The sequence below is a fragment of the Cyprinus carpio genome, chromosome B2 (assembly GCF_018340385.1).
Source record: "Cyprinus carpio isolate SPL01 chromosome B2, ASM1834038v1, whole genome shotgun sequence".
Lineage (NCBI taxonomy): Eukaryota > Metazoa > Chordata > Actinopteri > Cypriniformes > Cyprinidae > Cyprinus > Cyprinus carpio.
Genome location: NC_056598.1, coordinates 28,221,777 through 28,240,269, shown reverse-complemented (window position 1 = coordinate 28,240,269; position 18,493 = coordinate 28,221,777). Strand labels below are relative to the sequence as shown.

Genomic DNA, 18,493 nt, shown 5'->3' with positions numbered 1-18,493 from the left:
TCTCACTATATAAACTATTCTATAAATTTAAAACATAAAAGTTTTAAATATTAATATAATTTTAATAGATATTTTATATTTATGTATTTTGTGTGTGTGTGTGTATACATACAATTTTAATTAAACATACTGAAAATAAAATTATTATATACATAATTATTGTCAGAATGTATGCCAGTGTTATTTTATCTATTACAAATATAATAAAATATATAAAATATAATATTCTATAAATGTCTTTGTAGTAATATATATATATATATATAGAGAGAGAGAGAGAGATATAAATAAACAATTAAAAACAAGCAAAAATAGTGTGTGTGTGTGTGTGTGTGTGTGTGTGTGTGTGTGTGTGTGTGTGTGTGTGTGTGTGTGTGTGTGTGTGTGTAGTGTGATTTATCTATTACATACAAGCAAAAATATATATTATTTAAAATATTCTAAATATTTTTAATTTAGTATTTTTTTGTAATATTATATTTATATAAATATTATATAAATATAAAATGTCTGTTTTAAATATTAATAAAAAGTATGAAACATTGTGACAACAGCATCTACAGGCACCTGAATGACTCTTTGAAAACCCACAGCAGGAAATCAGTGTAGGCATCGTATGACGAGACAACACATAGGACAGTAATTACAGCATTTGTTTCAGAATGACTGTTTACCCTTAATGCGTATGCCATTTAAAACATTATTATTCCGCATTTCTGTTACATAATTTTAGTTCTCCTTTCTGCAAACAGACTCTCACACCGGAACATAATTGCTGTCTTTCTCTCCTCTTCAGACCTCTGACTGCTGAGTTCAGGAGTGTTTCCCCGTGCCCAGGCCTCGTGCCAATCCGATGCCAATCTGACATGCAAATGAGCTCCTGGCTTCTGCTGTGGTGTCATTTTATGGCAGCCCTGCACCCATCACTCCCAGAATGCACTGCTTCCCACACCGCCTCTGCTCCTTAAAGTATCTAATTAAAACAGCAGATCCCTCGGCCTCACCCCTCCCCTCCCCAGTCTCTCACACCATTCCACAAGAGAAATGATTATTAGGAATTTAATAGGGAGAGTTTTGTGTCCCATGCCATCTGTGTCCCGGAGAAGGCTGGAAATTTAGGGAGGGTTGACGATGTGACTAGAGCTGTCCTTTTCCCCCCTCTCTCTCTTTCTCTCTCTCTTTCGGAATTATTATTCACTACTGCAGCCAAAGTTTAAGGTGGTAAATCACCATTGTGGGGGCAGAGCATTTTTCACTTTTAATCACCCAGATTATTTCTAACAGGCTATTTATTTTAGGCAATGCCAGACTCAGAGGGATTGTGCCCTTTAACCATTCTAGACACTGTTTGTCCATTTAAATAATTGCTATTTATCAGGAATTCTGTAACTCTTCATTTCATTGTATTCAATAAATGAATGAGGCAAATAAACAATTTAAATTCATTTCTCAAACTCACAAGTGTTTTCATCCTCACTGATCAAATTTTCCAAGACTTATGTAGTGAATTCAGAAGAGATTAATTATGTTATTGCTATGGAATGATAAAAATAAATAAATACAAACAAATTAATTAATTTTAGTTAATAATAATAATAATAAAACACATTTTATGCTAAAAAATATTTTTTTGTATTTAATTGACTAATGTCTATCTATTATATTTAGTAAATATAAATATCTATCTATCTATCTATCTATCTATCTATCTATCTATCTATCTATCTATCATTATAAATTAGATGTATAAACAATTTTGACTCAGAAATTGTTAGTAAATTTCACAAACAATTACAAAGAAATGGCAAATAATGCATTGAATTAAACATGAAATTTTGAAGTAGAAAAACTGAAATATTATTTTCATGTAAAACATACTCCATTAATCTTAGCTTACATTGCACCTCATGATTTGAGGCATATACTGTACATTGTAATGTACTGTAAATGCGATTCATATTTACTTGTGACATATTGACAATTAAGCCATGGGGTGCACTTATGCGCCACTCGTTAATTGATTCACTTAGAGTAAGCTGATTGTCTGTATTTATGTATATGCATATATGCATGCATTATGAATAGCATATTAATATGGGTCGCATGGACTCATAAAGAACAGATATGAATGTGAAAACTGTGTCCATATAAAAGCCAGACTGACGCCCCCGGCTCTGCCACCCACACAGAATATGCCATATGCTGCCCTATACTTTACCTCTATAGACTCCATGAGAGAAAGAGAGAGAAAGAGGGCACAATTGTGGTTAACCTCTCAGTCTAAGGAGAGCAAATGCATGCCAACCATTCAGACCTTCACCCCCCGAGACTGTTTGCCTGCAGACCTCTCTCTCTCTCTCTCTCACACACACACACACACACACACACACACACACACACACACACATCCTGTCAGGGAGCAGCTGTCAGAGGCTGACTGAAGGAGAGGATGAGTGTGAGAGGAAGCATGGTGTTTTTGGCCTGGAGGTTTCCAGCTCCAGAGATTCACATGTCAAACACAGAGACACATTTTCACACTCACAGCAACAGAGCAGGACAAGATGATGTCATAGAGGAGCAAAAACCGGCATGGATTTCATTTACCTTCACTGAAAATTTATTAATATTTATGCATTTTATTTTGCTTTATTTATGATTTTTTTTTTTTAATTTTACATTTAATTTTACATCCAAATTTACAAACAATGTTTAAGTTAGCTATAAATTTAATGTGACCTTCGCTACTTCAGCGTATATTTAATACCTGGCTGAATACAAATATTTTCCCCCTAAATACTCACATATGTAGGCCTACATGTTATGTTATAATTTTAATGTATGTCAATTTTAACCTGTAGGCTACAGAGAAACTGTAAAAAAAAGGCTGTAAATCTCAATGACCAATAGCCTATACAGCGGACAGATTAGAGTTAGACCAAGACAGACATGTATCTGCTATCAGCGGCTCAGGTTCAGATAAGTGAATGTTGTTTATATTTTTGTATTTCTTTGTTTATGTGAATATATAACAAATATTTGCAATTGCTATTTTATCTTTAAAATATTTTAATCGTCTGACACGTATAAATACCGATTTGTGTGGCGTTTACTGACAGCTGGTCAAACTCTGAAGTCTGTCCGACCTCAACTATTCGTTTGACTCTTAAAGAAATCGCTTTAATCATTTATTGCTGTTGTTATTATTATTATTTTTAAGAAGAAAAAGAAGATGAAGAAGAAAGATACTATAAAGAATAAAAATAATGAGAGGAAGATAATCAGAATCAGAATAATCGAATTTCGTCTTTTCTTTTTTACAATCTGAGACACAAACTTGGAACAGGATATATATATATAATAAAACCATACTATAAGTGTTAAATTAATACTCAAAAAATATATATATAAAACTGTTATTTTAATTATAAATCAATGCATTCCAACTTTCATCTCCGAGACGTGTTATCCGAGATCTGAATGGACCTTGTTGATCTGAAAAAACAACTATAAACTGTATAAATTTGTTAGATGTTTTATTTAATAATAATAATAATTGTAAAAATGATTACAGTCCGTTGTGTAGATAGCATACATTAATGATAATCTCATAAAAGGTCATAATGTATTCAACAGATCATGCTGAAACCCCAATGGAGCACTTATAGCCTATCCAAATATAAATAAACAAAGTCAAATCCAAACAATTGCTAATTGAACAATATAAGTATATTTATATCGATCAGACAATCAGGTGTCAGACTCATTTGTATCAGTTCTTGGAGAATTTTAAGGACGTTATTTAGTGCTGATATAAAGTTCACGATTTACAAAAAGTGTGCGGTCACGGTAATATTTAGAAAAAGCCATTTTTAAAGGCAAGTTTTTTTTTTTTTTTTATCTTTTTACATTTATTTCATTTTATTAAATTACCTCAAGTCATCAGATACGAACCTGACAACTTAGTAATAAATAAAACATGTCATATTTCAAGACATAGCCTACATGTAGAGATTGAAGTCTGATGCCGTAGCTTTTTTTTTTTACTGAACTGTTGATTAAGTAAGTTAATGTCTAGTATTTTCGAATATTAATTTCCATCTTTCATCTTACTTCCCCCCAAAAAAAGAGCATGAACACAGTTGATCACATTCAAGATTTATTTCGACAAGTTGATCGAAGTGTGCTCCTCAAGTTTACATCTTTCACAAGACCCGACGCTCCTCAGATAATAAAGAAAATAAATAGGGGGAAAACATTTGACATAGCAAAATCACAATAGTTTCCTTAATTGCTGACATCACGCGGAAACAGTCAGAATGGTGAGTATAGAGTTCAAAGACACAGAAGTCTAACGAATAGTAAAATTCCCATGATAAGGCTATTTACATGTCTGCACGGTAATATATTTGTCATACTGCGTTGCATAGTTACATTATTGCTATCGTGATTTTGTGTTTCATGTAACACACGAATAAATCCATTTGCAGGGAATATGAGACAAGTACTGTTGTTTGAAAAGCCTTAGAATTTTATTTCCTTCTTCTTTTTATTAATTGGTTGTACCAGGGCAACCACGGCCCGCGTCAATGCATGAGCAACATACACTTAAAAATAAAGGTGCTTCACGATGCCATAGAAGAACCTTTTTTGTCTAAATGGTTCCATAAGGAACCTCTGAAGAACCTTTCTAGGTTCTTCAGATTATAAAAGGTAAGAAAGAGATGGTTCTTTAAATAACCTTTGACTGAATGGCTCTTTGTGGAACTAAAAATGGTTCTTCTGGCATCGCTGTGAAGAACCTCTTACGCACCTTTATTTTTAAGAGTGTATGATGTCTGAAATAAATGAAACTGTTTTTTCCCCCTTCAGTGTCGTGTATTAAAATCAAACGAAAACAATCAGCAACAAGCACTAATTAATTAACAGATTAGTGTAACTGGCATCCAACCCCTATGCTCGCTTTTAATTATGGAAACCCGTATTTAATTCGTCCTGGCTCTGGAACGATTGGCTGCGGGGATGTAAGTCATAAGGAAAATGGCTGTCTGGGGAAACGCGGTACATGGAGCCCCGACCGGGAACGTTACAGTATCTCATCCCATAATGGCAGTTCTTATTGTACTCGACTTGCTCCTCGTGCTTTTTAAGCGAGAAAATCCCGTTGTAATTAATCGGGGGACTCATTTGGCCGTCAAAATGAGGGCTGCTGCTCTCTGGAGAGGCGCTATCGTAGTAGGACTCATAGGACGCGTAATAGTTGTACGGGCGGAACGGCTTGACGCCGTCGCGGGGCCCAGAGCTGAGGCCGGTGGGCGTGGCCATCTCAGCGTTCGGATACGGGTACAGAGAATCGTACTGAGGCCTGCCAGAGAACGACACGTCCCCGTTGTGATCCGTGAGGAAATTTCTGGCGTTCAGCTGCAGGCAACCAGCAACCAAGTTAGTAGTAGGCTGTGACAAGCCCTTACACAGGGTCTGCACAAACGCCAGTAGGTCGGGTCTCTTTCCCGCGCTCAGAGTCTCAGATAGAGCCCATATGTAATTCTTGGCCAGCCTCAGCGTCTCGATCTTGGAGAGTTTTTGCGTCTTGGAGTAGCACGGCACGACTTTGCGCAGGCTCTCCAGCGCGTCGTTGAGGCCGTGCATGCGGCCGCGCTCCCGCGCGTTCGCTTCTTGCCGGCGCAGTTTGACGCGGTCGGTGTGACCGTCGGAGAATTTCTTTTTACGCGGACCCTTCTTCTTAGGGACACCGTTCTCGTCCTCCTCTCTCTCCTCCTCTTCTCTGTCCGTGTTGTCGTCCTCTGTCTCCTTGAGCTCGGCGCTGCCGGGTGTCTCTTGACGGGTGAAGGTGGCACCAAACTGAGAGTCGCGCATCATGTCTGGATCTTCAAATGGTACGGTTAGCATCGTCCCTGCTTAACCACAAAATTAACAACAAAATAAAGCAGACATGAGGTCAATTGCCATGGGTTACATAAAGAATTTAAACATTTTTTTTTTAAATAGTGGCTTTGGATTTATGACTAAAGAAATACTGTGATTAGCATTACTTGAAGAGACTTGAACGTTTTGCTCTACAATATTAATTATATAATGTGACATTTTAAGCTGCTGTTTTTTTTTTTTTTTATCTAATTCATAAAACCAAAACGAGACTATGTTAGTATGTAAACATGTTTCAAAATACGTTTCAGACTTTAATATTTACCGGTTACAGATTAATTTATAAATGTACTCCTAAAATGTATAAATTGCAAGTAAAAAAAAAAAAAAAAAAAAGCACATTTTTAATAATCTGTAAAATGAAAATGCACTGTATTTTGTGCATTATTGTGGTAATCAAACTAAATTATCATCCCAAAAAAATATGCATTTAAACATTGCAATTTAACATGTAGACATTTTTATTAAAAACCGATAAATAAAAGTTAGCACGTGCAGAAAAACTGTAAAACACACCAGAACGTGTTTGTCATTGAAATCTGGGCCTACAGGCGGTTTATTTTTAATCGTTGATGGTTTCTAATACACATTCATTGAAAAATACCCCTTCTGGTCGTATATGATGTTTCTAGTTTTTATTTTTAATCATAGCATAAACATAAATCTTATGTAGAAGTTATACATCAAATCAAACGAGAACCTGCTGATTCAGATGACACACTCTGTGGTTTGAACATCAATTAACATGATCACATATCAAATACGTGAAATTGTATCAGTCAACTCAAAATTAATGAATTTTACACAACGCATTACAGTTTCTATTGTCATCTCAGGAGGGTGGTGGTCATGTAGCTATATTGATTTCATGTAGCTTATTTCTAATTGGTTAAACTGGCCGATGTTACTCCTTACTAACAACAACTACAAAATAGCAACGACGAACTCAAAACCATGCCATAGTGCATTGTTTGCACGACAGAAAAGACTGGATCTATGCGCGTGACTGTTTATAACAATAAACACAACAACAACAACACATGCATACCCAAACTGATTCTTTAAAGCAGACTGGCTTTCCATGGCTCACCTGTTTCTGTCAGTGTTCAGCTCGCATGTTCGGATTCCTTGCGACGCGCAGAGCTGCCTCCCATGTGCTTGATGTGAAGCTGTAGAATTCCTTTAATCTCCCTCTCCCCCTCTCTCTCTTTCACAGAGAAATGACACCCATGCCAGGCACCAGCGCTGGTACCCATGCCATCTGCCACTGACGTTTTGTTGGTCACGTGACGCGGTCTCTGGGGACCTTCATTCGGCTCTTATCATCTGGTGCGCGCGGTAATGGGCACCGGGAGGCTCTCATTTACCGTCAAAAAACTCCGAGTTAAAAAAAAAAAAAAAGAGAGAGATTAATGCCAGTTCTGGCTGCGGCAATAGCAGCGTAGAGACGGATAAATGATTTAGACTTTAAAGCAAAGAGTGTATTTGATTATAGGGCGACGGATGCTGCAGGCAAGAGCAAATCAGTTCACCAGTGCGTGTTATAGAGTCGTCTGATGGATAATAAATGCTCAGATATTACATAAAATCTCTGCACACTTACATATGAATAACAGCCTGCGTGCATATACGTGTTGAGAAACATTCAGTTGGTAAACAGAGAAAAGAATGAATTCTGTCATGATGTACTGTATCGCATGTGTTCAGTCAAACCCTCACTTAACAGTGATGGTATGGGTAATTATGATATTTAGATATTTCAAGGAGAACGGGGCTAGTGGCTATACTGCAGGAAGGTTTTGAGTTTAAATTCCAATCAGGATAATTTGTGAATTTATTTTTTGCCATATTATTGAGTGAACAAATGAACAATCAAACTACACTGAGAGACAAGAATCATGAAGGCAGGTCTAAATAAAATAATAAATTATGTTCTCAGTATGTTTTTTTTTTTTTTTTTGAGGGAAGTTGTCACGTGTTTTAAATGTTACAAATTTATTGGCCAAAAATTATGGTTTCATACAGTGTTTTTATTTTTTTTATAATTATTATTTTAATGTTACTGTTGAGTCTTTTGTTGTTTAATGGATTGCTTTGTCTTTCAGAATTGTTTTACTGTTTAAAATGTTATAAATTCAGTATAAATTTTAATCTGTCAAGTTGGGGCAAGTTGTCACATGTGTTTTAAATGTTATAAATTCATTGGTTTCATACAATATGTTTTTTTTTATACATTTTTTTTAATTTTATTTGTTTGATTCAAAAAATAATGTTTTATTAAGTATATTTATATAAATATTTACATATTTTTTCATATATATATATATATATATATATATATATATATATATATATACACACATGTTATTCATATATATATATATATATATATATATATATATATATATATATATATATATATATATATATTATATATATATATATATATATATATATTACGAGTAGGTAGACAGTGTGTGACACCATACCCCACTATTGTCCAATACACTTCTTGTTTTTAAGATATTACTCACTGAATGTAGGATGGTACTGAACTCCATTGTACTTTTAAGAGTACCAAGCACATATCACATTTTTTTAAAAAGATAAACCTCCACAACATGGTAGTTCCATGGTATTGCTGGTGTTAGATATTGTTGTGTTAAGTGCTACTGTAGTTTAGGCCCACAGTGTATGGCAACTATGAATCTCTGTAGTGCAGTCTTGCGAGAAGACTGTTAGAAGTGCAGCTGTGTTTAGTTTATGCTTCATCGTCCTTAAATCATATAGCAGACAAACTACTACTGTACTTTTCAAGTAAGTATTTCTCTGTGCAGCAGAGGGCAGTCCCCAAAACGCAAACATTTGGACGCGCACACACACACACACACACACACACACACACACACACACACACACACACACACACACACACACACACGTTCATTCACACTCTGCCCCCCAAAACGCCTCAGCTGGCATTCTGCACGTTCTGGTCCAGTTCACACCAGCATCTGATGAGTCAAACTCCTCATTTCAGACTAATCACTTGACTGCACTAATTGCAAATGCAAATAAGCAAATTTAAATTAATTAATTACTCCACTAATTAGTTCTCTGGTCTTTTCAGGTAATAAATCATTGTGTAGTTGAAAGAAAGAGATGGAGAGAGGAAGGGGAAATGCATTTATCTGCCACCTAATACTCTTATAGTGATTCACACACGCTCAACATGAGTCCAGTTACACGCCGATGTGAAAGTTGTGAAGAATTCCAACAGGAATGACTTTCAGATATGTCTTCTGACAATTTGAATCAGATAAGACTAATTTAATAACAAAAACCCAGCTAGCAAAAATATTTTGCTAACGTTCTCACTAATAAATTAAACTTTGCATGAACTTTCTATTAACATTTATGGAAGAACGTTTGTTCATAACCTTGATAATTTTTCTTTGTTATCCTTTTAGAAGAATGAAATTAAAAAATTTAAAAATATGCAAAAAAAATCCAAATGTTACTTTTGAATGTTCTGAAACAAGTAACATTTAAAAAGTATTAGATGAACATCCAACAAAACATTCCAATAACACCAACACAGTGTCCCTGTGGCTCAGTGGTAGAGCATTGCATTAGCAGTGCAAAAGGTCCTGGGTTCAATTCCCAGAGAACAAACAGATTGGTAAAAAATGTATAGCCTGAATGCACTGTAAGTCGCTTTGGATAAAAGTGTCTGCTAAATGCATAAATAACAATGACATTTTGAAACCATTATTAGAGACCAGATAACTTTGCATGAACTTTCTATTAACATTTATGGAAGAACGTTTGTTCATAACCTTGAGAGAACCTCACCAAAATATTCTGAGAACATTCCCCGTTAGTTGGAAAAATATGATAGTGCCGTGTTTTTTGTAATGATGCTGAAAATTCAGCTTTGCATCACAGGAATAAATTACATTTTAAAATATATTCTAAGAGAAAATAGTATATTTTGAATTTTAATAATATTTCACAATATTACAGTTTTTCTGTATTTTTGATCAAATAAATGCAGCTTTGGTGAGCAGAAGAGACTTCTTTCAAACATTAAAACCCCTAAACTTTTAATCGATAGTGTATCAGAGTACAATGGTACTCCATCTGATTCAATCACAGTACCACACAGTATTTTTCCTCAGGTTTTTAGCAGCTATTTCATAGTGTACCGTGAGGCGGATGGCAAACCTGGATGATGCTTTGCTATTCTTCCACCTGTAAATGAGGCTTTTTGTTGCCACAGTGATGACAGCTCATGCTCGTCAGCTGTTTTAATTATCACATTATCAGCATTTAAAGGCAGTGTGACGAGCCGAGTTGCTAATGAAGGCGCTGGAACTCTCACAATGAGATGGAGATGAGACCAACCGCCTGCCAGAATCACAGGTGACACTCCGACTGCTGGTCCGATCCGAAGCTGCCGGTGGTACAGACAATCTATGCAGGCGGAAAAAGAAGGATGTGTCAGAGAAAGACATGTGTGCCGTACCTTTCCTTGAGTAAACCTCTTAAAAATAGACACTTTTCTCCCCGCAGATGTTTCTTGCAGTGGCATTAACTAACACCTACACTACTGACAGGCACACCCTCGCCTCACTTTTCATAATAACACCTTTACCGTGTTGCAAAATGCAAAAAGCACCCTGATTTCCAGCACACACATACACGATCAATCAAAACATGACGTTATACAGAGATTCACATCATAACAGGTGCATCTGCTCGATTTCAGACTTGTTCAAGGTGTTTTAAGTTCTTCCTGTGATCTTTCCTTCAGATTCATCTACTTATCAAGAGACATCACTAAGAAGGAACATTTATGGGATTTTTAAATCTTATTTAATTGTCATTATTTATTAATTAGATTTCATATCCTCACACTATTGTATTCGTTGGAATTTCTTATTTAATTCCTGGCACCCGCTCTAAGCCATTCCAGGTGTAGGAGGAATACTTATTCTATCAAGGTGTAATACTTAATACTTAATACTTGTTGTTATTTATTCCACTATTGTTGTTTCAAACCATATGACAAGAAAAATGGGGGCTTTTCATCTTAAAGAAAAAAAAACAAAATATAACATAATTCCTATAATCAAGTCTTATAATCTACAGATTTGAATGAAGAATAGACCAAAATTTAAAGGCATAAGTTCACCGAAAAATTAAAATTCTGTCATTACTTACCCTCATGTCGTTCCAAACCTGTAAGACATCCATTTATCTTCAGAACACAAATTAAGATATTTTTGATGGAACCTGAGAGCTCTCTGACCCTCCCATAGACAGCAAGGGTCCTTACATGATCAATGTCCAGAAACGTGGCAAGGAGATCGGTAAAATAATCCATGTGACATCAGGGGTTCAACCGTAATATTACGAAGCATTTTGAGCACAAAAAAAAAAAGACTTTATTTAACAATTTGTCTCCTCCGTGTCACCTTAGTGCCATTTTGGAGAGTATCCACTGAATGCAAACAGCATATGCTGTTCTGTGTCAGCTGCGCCATGCGGTGTATAATTGGACTCGGTTACGATGACTGCATGCCTCTCTCAGGATCATGTTCAGTTGATACTGAAATGCTTGAGTGCTCTCAAGCAGAGAACAGTGGTCTTTCTCAAAAACTTTCAGAGGCTCTTGGGGCATATGTCGTCCTCAGCCACAGTCATGCCGCTGGGAATGGGAGTGTCACTGTACCTTCAGTCCTTGGGAGAACATTTAATTTCTATGGGCAGAAGTGCCCTTAGAACAGGTGGCCAGATGCATTGTTGTTACAACAGATGCTTCCAAGACAGGCTGGGGTGCCGAGTCTAACGGGCGTGCAGCATCAGGAGTCTGAACAGGCCATTGGCTGCATTTACATATCAGTTGCCTGGAGTTGTTGACATTGCTTTTGGCCTAGAGGAGGTTTCAACCCTTGATCCAAGGCAAGCACATGTTGGCCCGGATGGACAATACAGCGACAGTTGCATACATCAACCACCAGGGTGGAGTTTGGTTCCATCGCATTTCACAACTCGCCCACCATCTCTTACTTTGGAGCCAGCACAGACTCAGGTCTCTGCATGCCACTCATATCCCAGACGACCTCAATCATGTAGCGCAGTGGTTCCCAACCCTGGTCCTGGAGGCACCCCAACACTGCACATTTTGCATGTCTCCTTTCACTGACATACCAATTTCAGGTCTTGGAGTCTCCTGTCAAGAGGGTGGAGGATCTCTAAGCCCTCTCCATTAACGAATCATGCCTGGAGTTTGGGCTCGCAGACTCTCACGTTGTCCTGAGACCTTGGCCTGGATATGTGTCCAAGGTTCCCACCACTACTTTAATGTACAAGCTATCAAAATTGCAAGCTATCCCCATCCATGAAAGGGACCCTAGTGCAAGCCCTACGCACATACCTAGGTCGCACTCAGAGTTTCAGACGTTCTGAACAGCTCTTTATCTGCTTTGGAGGACAGCAGAAGGGAAATGCTGTCTCCAGACAATGGTTCTCCCACTGGATTGTGGATGCAATCCTAACAGCCTATCACGCCAGAGCCTACCTTGCCCACTGGGAGTGAGGGCTCACTCTACCAGGGGCATGGCTGCATCAGCAGCCCTGGTGAACGGGGCCTCTCTAGCAGAAATCTGTAGAGCTGCAGGTTGGGCTACACCTAATACATTTGCTTGATTTTATAATCTACAAATGAAACCATTTTCTCCTAGAGTTCTGAAAATCAGTTCTTTGACTCAGGAGACTGGCAGGGTGTAGAGTTTGCTTCCAGAGCTACTCCCCCAGGTTAATTATGCGTTTATTCAGTCCACCTCAGGTTCCTTTCATGAACTCTCAACTCCTTCAATCACATAAGCACTTTTTCTTAGCGAAGTTCAACGGAGGAACTTGCTCTCCCTTGAGTGAACTCTTGTATCGGGTTAGTGCACCACATTTAGTGGCTATTCTTGAGGCCCTATGTGTGTATTCTCCACTGTATTGCACCTGAACCACAATTGAGCGCAGGACCACGCTAAAGCAACCTACAATTTAAAAAAATACATTCCTCCACGAGAAAAAGTGCATGGGAACTCACCCGAGAAAAAGTGCATGGGAAGAGTTTAGGTTTTATTAAAAGTCAGGGGACACCTCCCATGCTACAAGGGGCCACTGCAGAGGGATGAAAGAGTTGCCGACCCCTGCCCTAGACAGACATTCTGTCAATAGGTTCTGGGTCTTGATAGATCTTCCCTTATGTGGAGCCCACCCCAGTACCTTTACTATGTGGTTCTTGCTCTGTAAGTCCTTAGGTGGATCTTCATGTTACCTCCCCATCAGGTAGGATGTGATCTCCTTAGTGGCTTTTTTCCCTAGTGGGAATAGTCACTGTCCCAATGTTACTACCAAGACTTTTCAGCTGTTATATTATGGTGAGTATTACTATGGGAAAATGGCGGGACCTCTGCCCCTATGGCGGCTCTCCCGGATGTTGGAGAGTGAGGTGTTAAGTCTTGGAAGATTACGAGGAGGGGAAGTGCATTTGGTTGTGACATGCTGGCTTGTCAAAATCTGCGTCCCCGTGTGCTCATGACGCAGTACGGCAGTTGTGGCATTTAGTATATGGACCCCTAGTGTAGAGCTGAAGATCTTTGCTGGGACCAGCCGGGTTCGGGCTTAATTTATATAATTTTACATGGGTTCGGGCCGGGCGTTTCGATTAGCACGAGAAAGATGCGAAAATGGATGCTGAGGAGGTGAAACGGAGGCTTTCCTCTGGCGATTACGTTTTGGTTGCACCAGCAACTAAAGCAAAGTCTGAGGTGTGGAAAAGTTTTGACCATGTGCATAATGAGAATAATTAGCCAGTGGGTTATGTTGCTGGATGCACCATCAGTGAGCGCAGGACTGCGCTGAAGTCATCTACAGTGGATTCAATTATTTTCCTCCACAAAAACATGTAGCCTAATCTTGGCGAGTAAAGGTTTTTCAAATTATAACTAAATATTAATTGAGTCTTAAATGCATAATGTAGACAGAGTATATAGGCTAATGTTGGCATTATTTTTTTAGTAAATTTCAGCTGCTATTCACCATTTCGTGGAGAGGAGAGGAGTGGCGAAGCAAATCCCATGTTAGTCATGAATTAATTATGTTAAAATGTATAAATGACATTCTTGACAAAAGGCAAAAGAGCTGTGTGCGTGCGCACACTTGAATAATGTTCGGCTGTAAACGGGTTCAGCTTTTAAAAAGCTGTCAATCAAAATGTACTTGTCGGGCTCGGGCCGAATTCTGTCGGGCTCAGGTCCTGTCAGGCCGAACTTTTAAGGCCCAATTACAGCTCTACCCTAGTGTCATACACAATGTTGGAGTGAACGACAGAAAGGGAACATCTCAGTTACATATGGTAACCCTCACTCCCTGATGGAGGGAATGGAGATGTTGTGTCCTTCATGCCACAACTCCAAATTGCCCCTGAGTGGGTTGAGAAGCTTTTCGACTTATCAGAACAGAACGAGTGAGCAGATGCCACGCTAGCCTATTTATACCTGGATGTCCGAGGCATGGCCGGCTATGCAAATTCTGCACATCCAATTTCACTTTTCTCAAAGATGTTAGAAGTGTTTGGGCTCCCAAGAGCGACCCCTAGTGCCGTACACTTGACACAACGTCTCCGTTCCCTTTGAATTGAAATTGAATAAAGTAATGTAAATGTAATGTAAATGTAATGTAAATGTAAATATAAATGTAAAACAGCATTGCATATTTGACTGTATAAATTAAAGATGAATCTTTATTAAAGTTACAAAAGCTATTCAATCAAGAGCAGTGAGTGATTTCTTTGTAGTTGCTGTTCAATTAATATTAAGACTGTCACTTTAAGAGGATGCACTGATCCAGTACGTTCAGCCAGCTATGTCTGCTATAATATACTTACCAAGACGGGCATTTGGACATAATATTTGTGTGAATTTGTCCATTCAAACACAATACTTAAGAGAGAGCTTAATATAAACACCTGGGTGATGAATGACTGCTTTTTCAGCGCTGTTGTTGTAATGTACTGGGAAGCCAGAATGTTCCAATCACCAACAGAAACATACATTAGCCGAACCCTGTTTTTTTACATGTTATTTATAAGAAACCATATTACAGATACGTTGTCAGATTTAAGTCATAGCGCGGTCCTAGCGCGTGCCGAACCATGTTTGGAGAACCGTACTGTTAGATTTTTTTCAGCAAACCGTCCCACCCCTAATGTGTACATCCTACGACCTACGTCATCCGCTGGAATGGCTTGCACATACTGTATGAGAGTCAGCAGAAGTGAGAAAAAAAAGTATTTATACAATTTTAAATATGGATATTCTTTGAACAAAAATGCAACGATTCGCTACAGAAGCCCTTTATTCACCCCCTGGAGCCATGTGAGGCACGTTTTAATATGGATGTGTACGCTTTATTTGACTACTTTGAACTGTTGAACAAAAACACCAGCCTACTCCCAATCAAACACTTGGAAGAGCCAGGATAATTTTTAAAGGGGTCATATGATGTTGCTAAAAAGAACATTATTTTGTGTGTTCGGTGTAATGCAATGTGTTTATGTGGTTTAAGGTTAAAAAACACATTATTTTCCACATACTGTACATTATTGTGTCTCCTCTATGCCCCACCTTTCTGAAACGCGTTGATCTTTACAAAGCTCATCGTTCTGAAAAGCGAGGTGTGCTCTGATTTTCCAGCTATCCAGTACGTTGTGATTGGCCAAATACCTCAAGCGTGTGACTGGAATGCTACACCCCTTACCATATTGTGATGCCATGTCCCAGTGAAAACCATTAAAACCCATTACAAATGAGGCATTTGTTGCATACAATGGGAACATAATTACTGATTATAATGACTTAAACTGTCTTTTTACACGTTCCGTTGCATATCGTGCAGCATAAACAAAACCATGTCTACATTTGTGATCAGAGAAACAACAAGCGCTGCTCTACACTGCTCAAAACTCGCGTTTGAATCATCAGTGGCAAATTCTTAAAAAAAACGTACTTACAGGCTGTGAGTCAGAATCTAGGCTGTCCTTGCAAAGCTGGAATTGCCCCACTTTATAGAAACACAGACGGCAATGTAGGCTACTCTCCCAGGAAACAGTCCTCCATAAAATGCGCTGCACACACTCAAATATTCGGGTTGAACTGTTCTGGAACAGTGTTGTAAATACAACTTAACCACTGATTTCTAGCTGTGTCCTCATTTGGAAGGCCAAACAAAGTAGTTTTGCTTTCACAATGAAACACACAGCATCTCCATGACATGGCGGCGGCGGCAACATTACTACAGCGAAAATAAAAGTTACACCTTCTTTCTTTGCGTAAACATTTGGGTGGTGTTATGCAAATCATCCCACACAGTGACGTAGACATCTGGGGGCGTGGACGACTTAACTTTTTTAAAGAATATCTCTTTGGGTTTGAGACTTTAGTCTTTGCAACTTTAGGGGGATCTTATCTATGCACGAACAGCTTGTAACAGTCCAAAGAGAAAGGAAAACTTGAAATCACATCATATGACCCATTTAATATTACTCAGATTGATTCATCTGAAAGAAGAAAGTCATATGCTTTGAGGTTGAGTAAAACATGAGCTAATTTTCATTTTTGGGTGAACTAACCTTTATATATTTAGAATTAGCTTTTATTTGTATATTTTCTGTTTTTAATGTTATTTGTAATGTGATTTTGTCATTTATTATTATTATTATTATTATTATTATTATTATTATTATTTAGATTTCTACTTAGCTTTAATGCATTTTTATGTATTTATTGTAATTTTAATTGTTTTACTTCATTTAGTTGCCAAGACATCATTTCTAATTTTCTACAGTAATTTCAAGTTTTTCATCTCATATTTATATTTTATTTTATTTACGATTCAATTTAATTAATGAAAACATTTTTTAATAGTTTTAGTTTAAATTAACTAACAAACGCTGGTTGAAAAATAGAATTGCAAGATTGATGATTGTTTCAAACAGGTTTCCCAGATTCCAATGACTCATATGGACTACTATTATTTAAATTGTAGATTTACTTTTGATTTTTTCAATTAACAATTTTTTTTAAAAATTTTTATATTAACTATTAAGTATATATTTGAACAAGACTTTGATGTGCATTTGAAATTGTTCTTGTGCTTTTGATTTTCTTTGTCCAGAGTTTTAGTATGGCTGGTCTCGATCATTCTAGATTAATGAGTCATGATTTCTGAGTCATGATTCAGATTCTAAAATATCTGATGCTGATGGCATAGACTATGTGCCACAGGGTCAGTCTGGAGCTGTGGGTGTAAATTCAGCTCTCCTAGATGAAGAAGACTCTGTAATGACACTGAAGACTTATATGATGAGTCCTCTGAATTTTTGAAGTATCTTTGTTTCCATTTTTAAGTGAACTAAACCGTTCAATAGGTTTGCACAATAATAAATATGTGATTTCTTTTGTAAGATTATCAAAATGGCTATTTTTTTCTAAAGGAATTGTACATATAGAATAATCTTACATTATTAAAAGTGGAGAAATTATTAGATTCACACACACACACACACACACACACACAGTGATGAGCGGGTTGGCCGGCACTGGCACTGTTATTCTGCCGTGATTAGAGGACGTTGGGTCTCAGAACCACCATCTACAGCTGTGCTGTTTCTACCAATTACATGGCCCATATGCCAGCAGCCCACTCCACCCAGGTGGAACCTCAGATGGAGAGAAAGGTGTGAGCTGAACACAGCGATGGTCACACACAAACAAACACACACACATGCATGGAGGTGTCTTATTTCCTGAACGACACGCACACACGCTTAGGGTGTTAAATATAGAAAGGTTGATCTTTTATGTGTCATTCAATTAAGCAGAAGTTTCTCCTAGCAAGAAGTTTGTCATTCTGCTTTAAACAAGCATTGCTATGAGAAATTAAATATTTAAATATTGAGTGGGGCCTAAAAGCATGAAAACACAGATGGAGAAAACCAGCACTAATTAACATGAAATCTGAAATCATGAATAATTTATTTGTTTTTAAAATGTACAATGTAAATATATCAGAGAGGTGAAAGGGATTCATATGTTCTGCCGCAGGGCAAATATTGCATGTTAACAAGAGCTAAAGAATCAGAATAACAGCAGAAATATGGCATCGGTGATTGAGATAAAGGAAAAACAGCTGCTTCTTACATTTTTAGATGTCAAATATTTCTACATAACATTTATTTTTATTAATATATTTATATTTATTCATATATTTTTACTAATATATTATATTTAATATATTAGTTTTTTGCATGACAGATATATCACTACACCTATAGATTTTACCTGCAGATATTAATTTTCATGTGTTTAAAAATATGGTTATGTGATAGCACATCATGAATCATTTATGATGTCCATTTTATGAGCTCTCAACTCAATTTAATCAAATTACCACTTATATATTTTTTTTCAAAATCCATCTCGAA

General features: G+C 37.2%; 1 protein-coding gene across 2 annotated transcripts; it reads right to left on the bottom strand.

The window, feature by feature from the left end:
* Window positions 1–4,143: 4,143 nt before the first annotated feature.
* Window positions 4,144–7,434, bottom strand: LOC109048575 (neurogenic differentiation factor 6-B-like). Of its 2 annotated transcripts, none has more exons than XM_019066216.2 (2): window positions 7,034–7,434; window positions 4,144–5,912 (listed from the first exon to the last, which is right to left on the bottom strand). In XM_019066216.2, exon 2 carries the CDS (start codon window positions 5,905–5,907, stop codon window positions 4,963–4,965), a length of 945 nt encoding a protein of 314 aa, XP_018921761.1. In that variant the 5' UTR covers window positions 5,908–5,912; window positions 7,034–7,434; the 3' UTR covers window positions 4,144–4,962. The 2 variants fall into 2 exon arrangements, with proteins under 2 accessions (XP_018921761.1, XP_018921760.1); XM_019066215.2 differs by having other exon boundaries at window positions 4,144–5,915; window positions 7,034–7,433.
* Window positions 7,435–18,493: the final 11,059 nt, after the last annotated feature.

Excerpts from the sequence above, each read along its gene's own strand:
- LOC109048575 (XM_019066216.2), bottom strand. The coding sequence starts at position 5,907 with ATGCTAACCGTACCATTTGAAGATCCAGACATGATGCGCGACTCTCAG.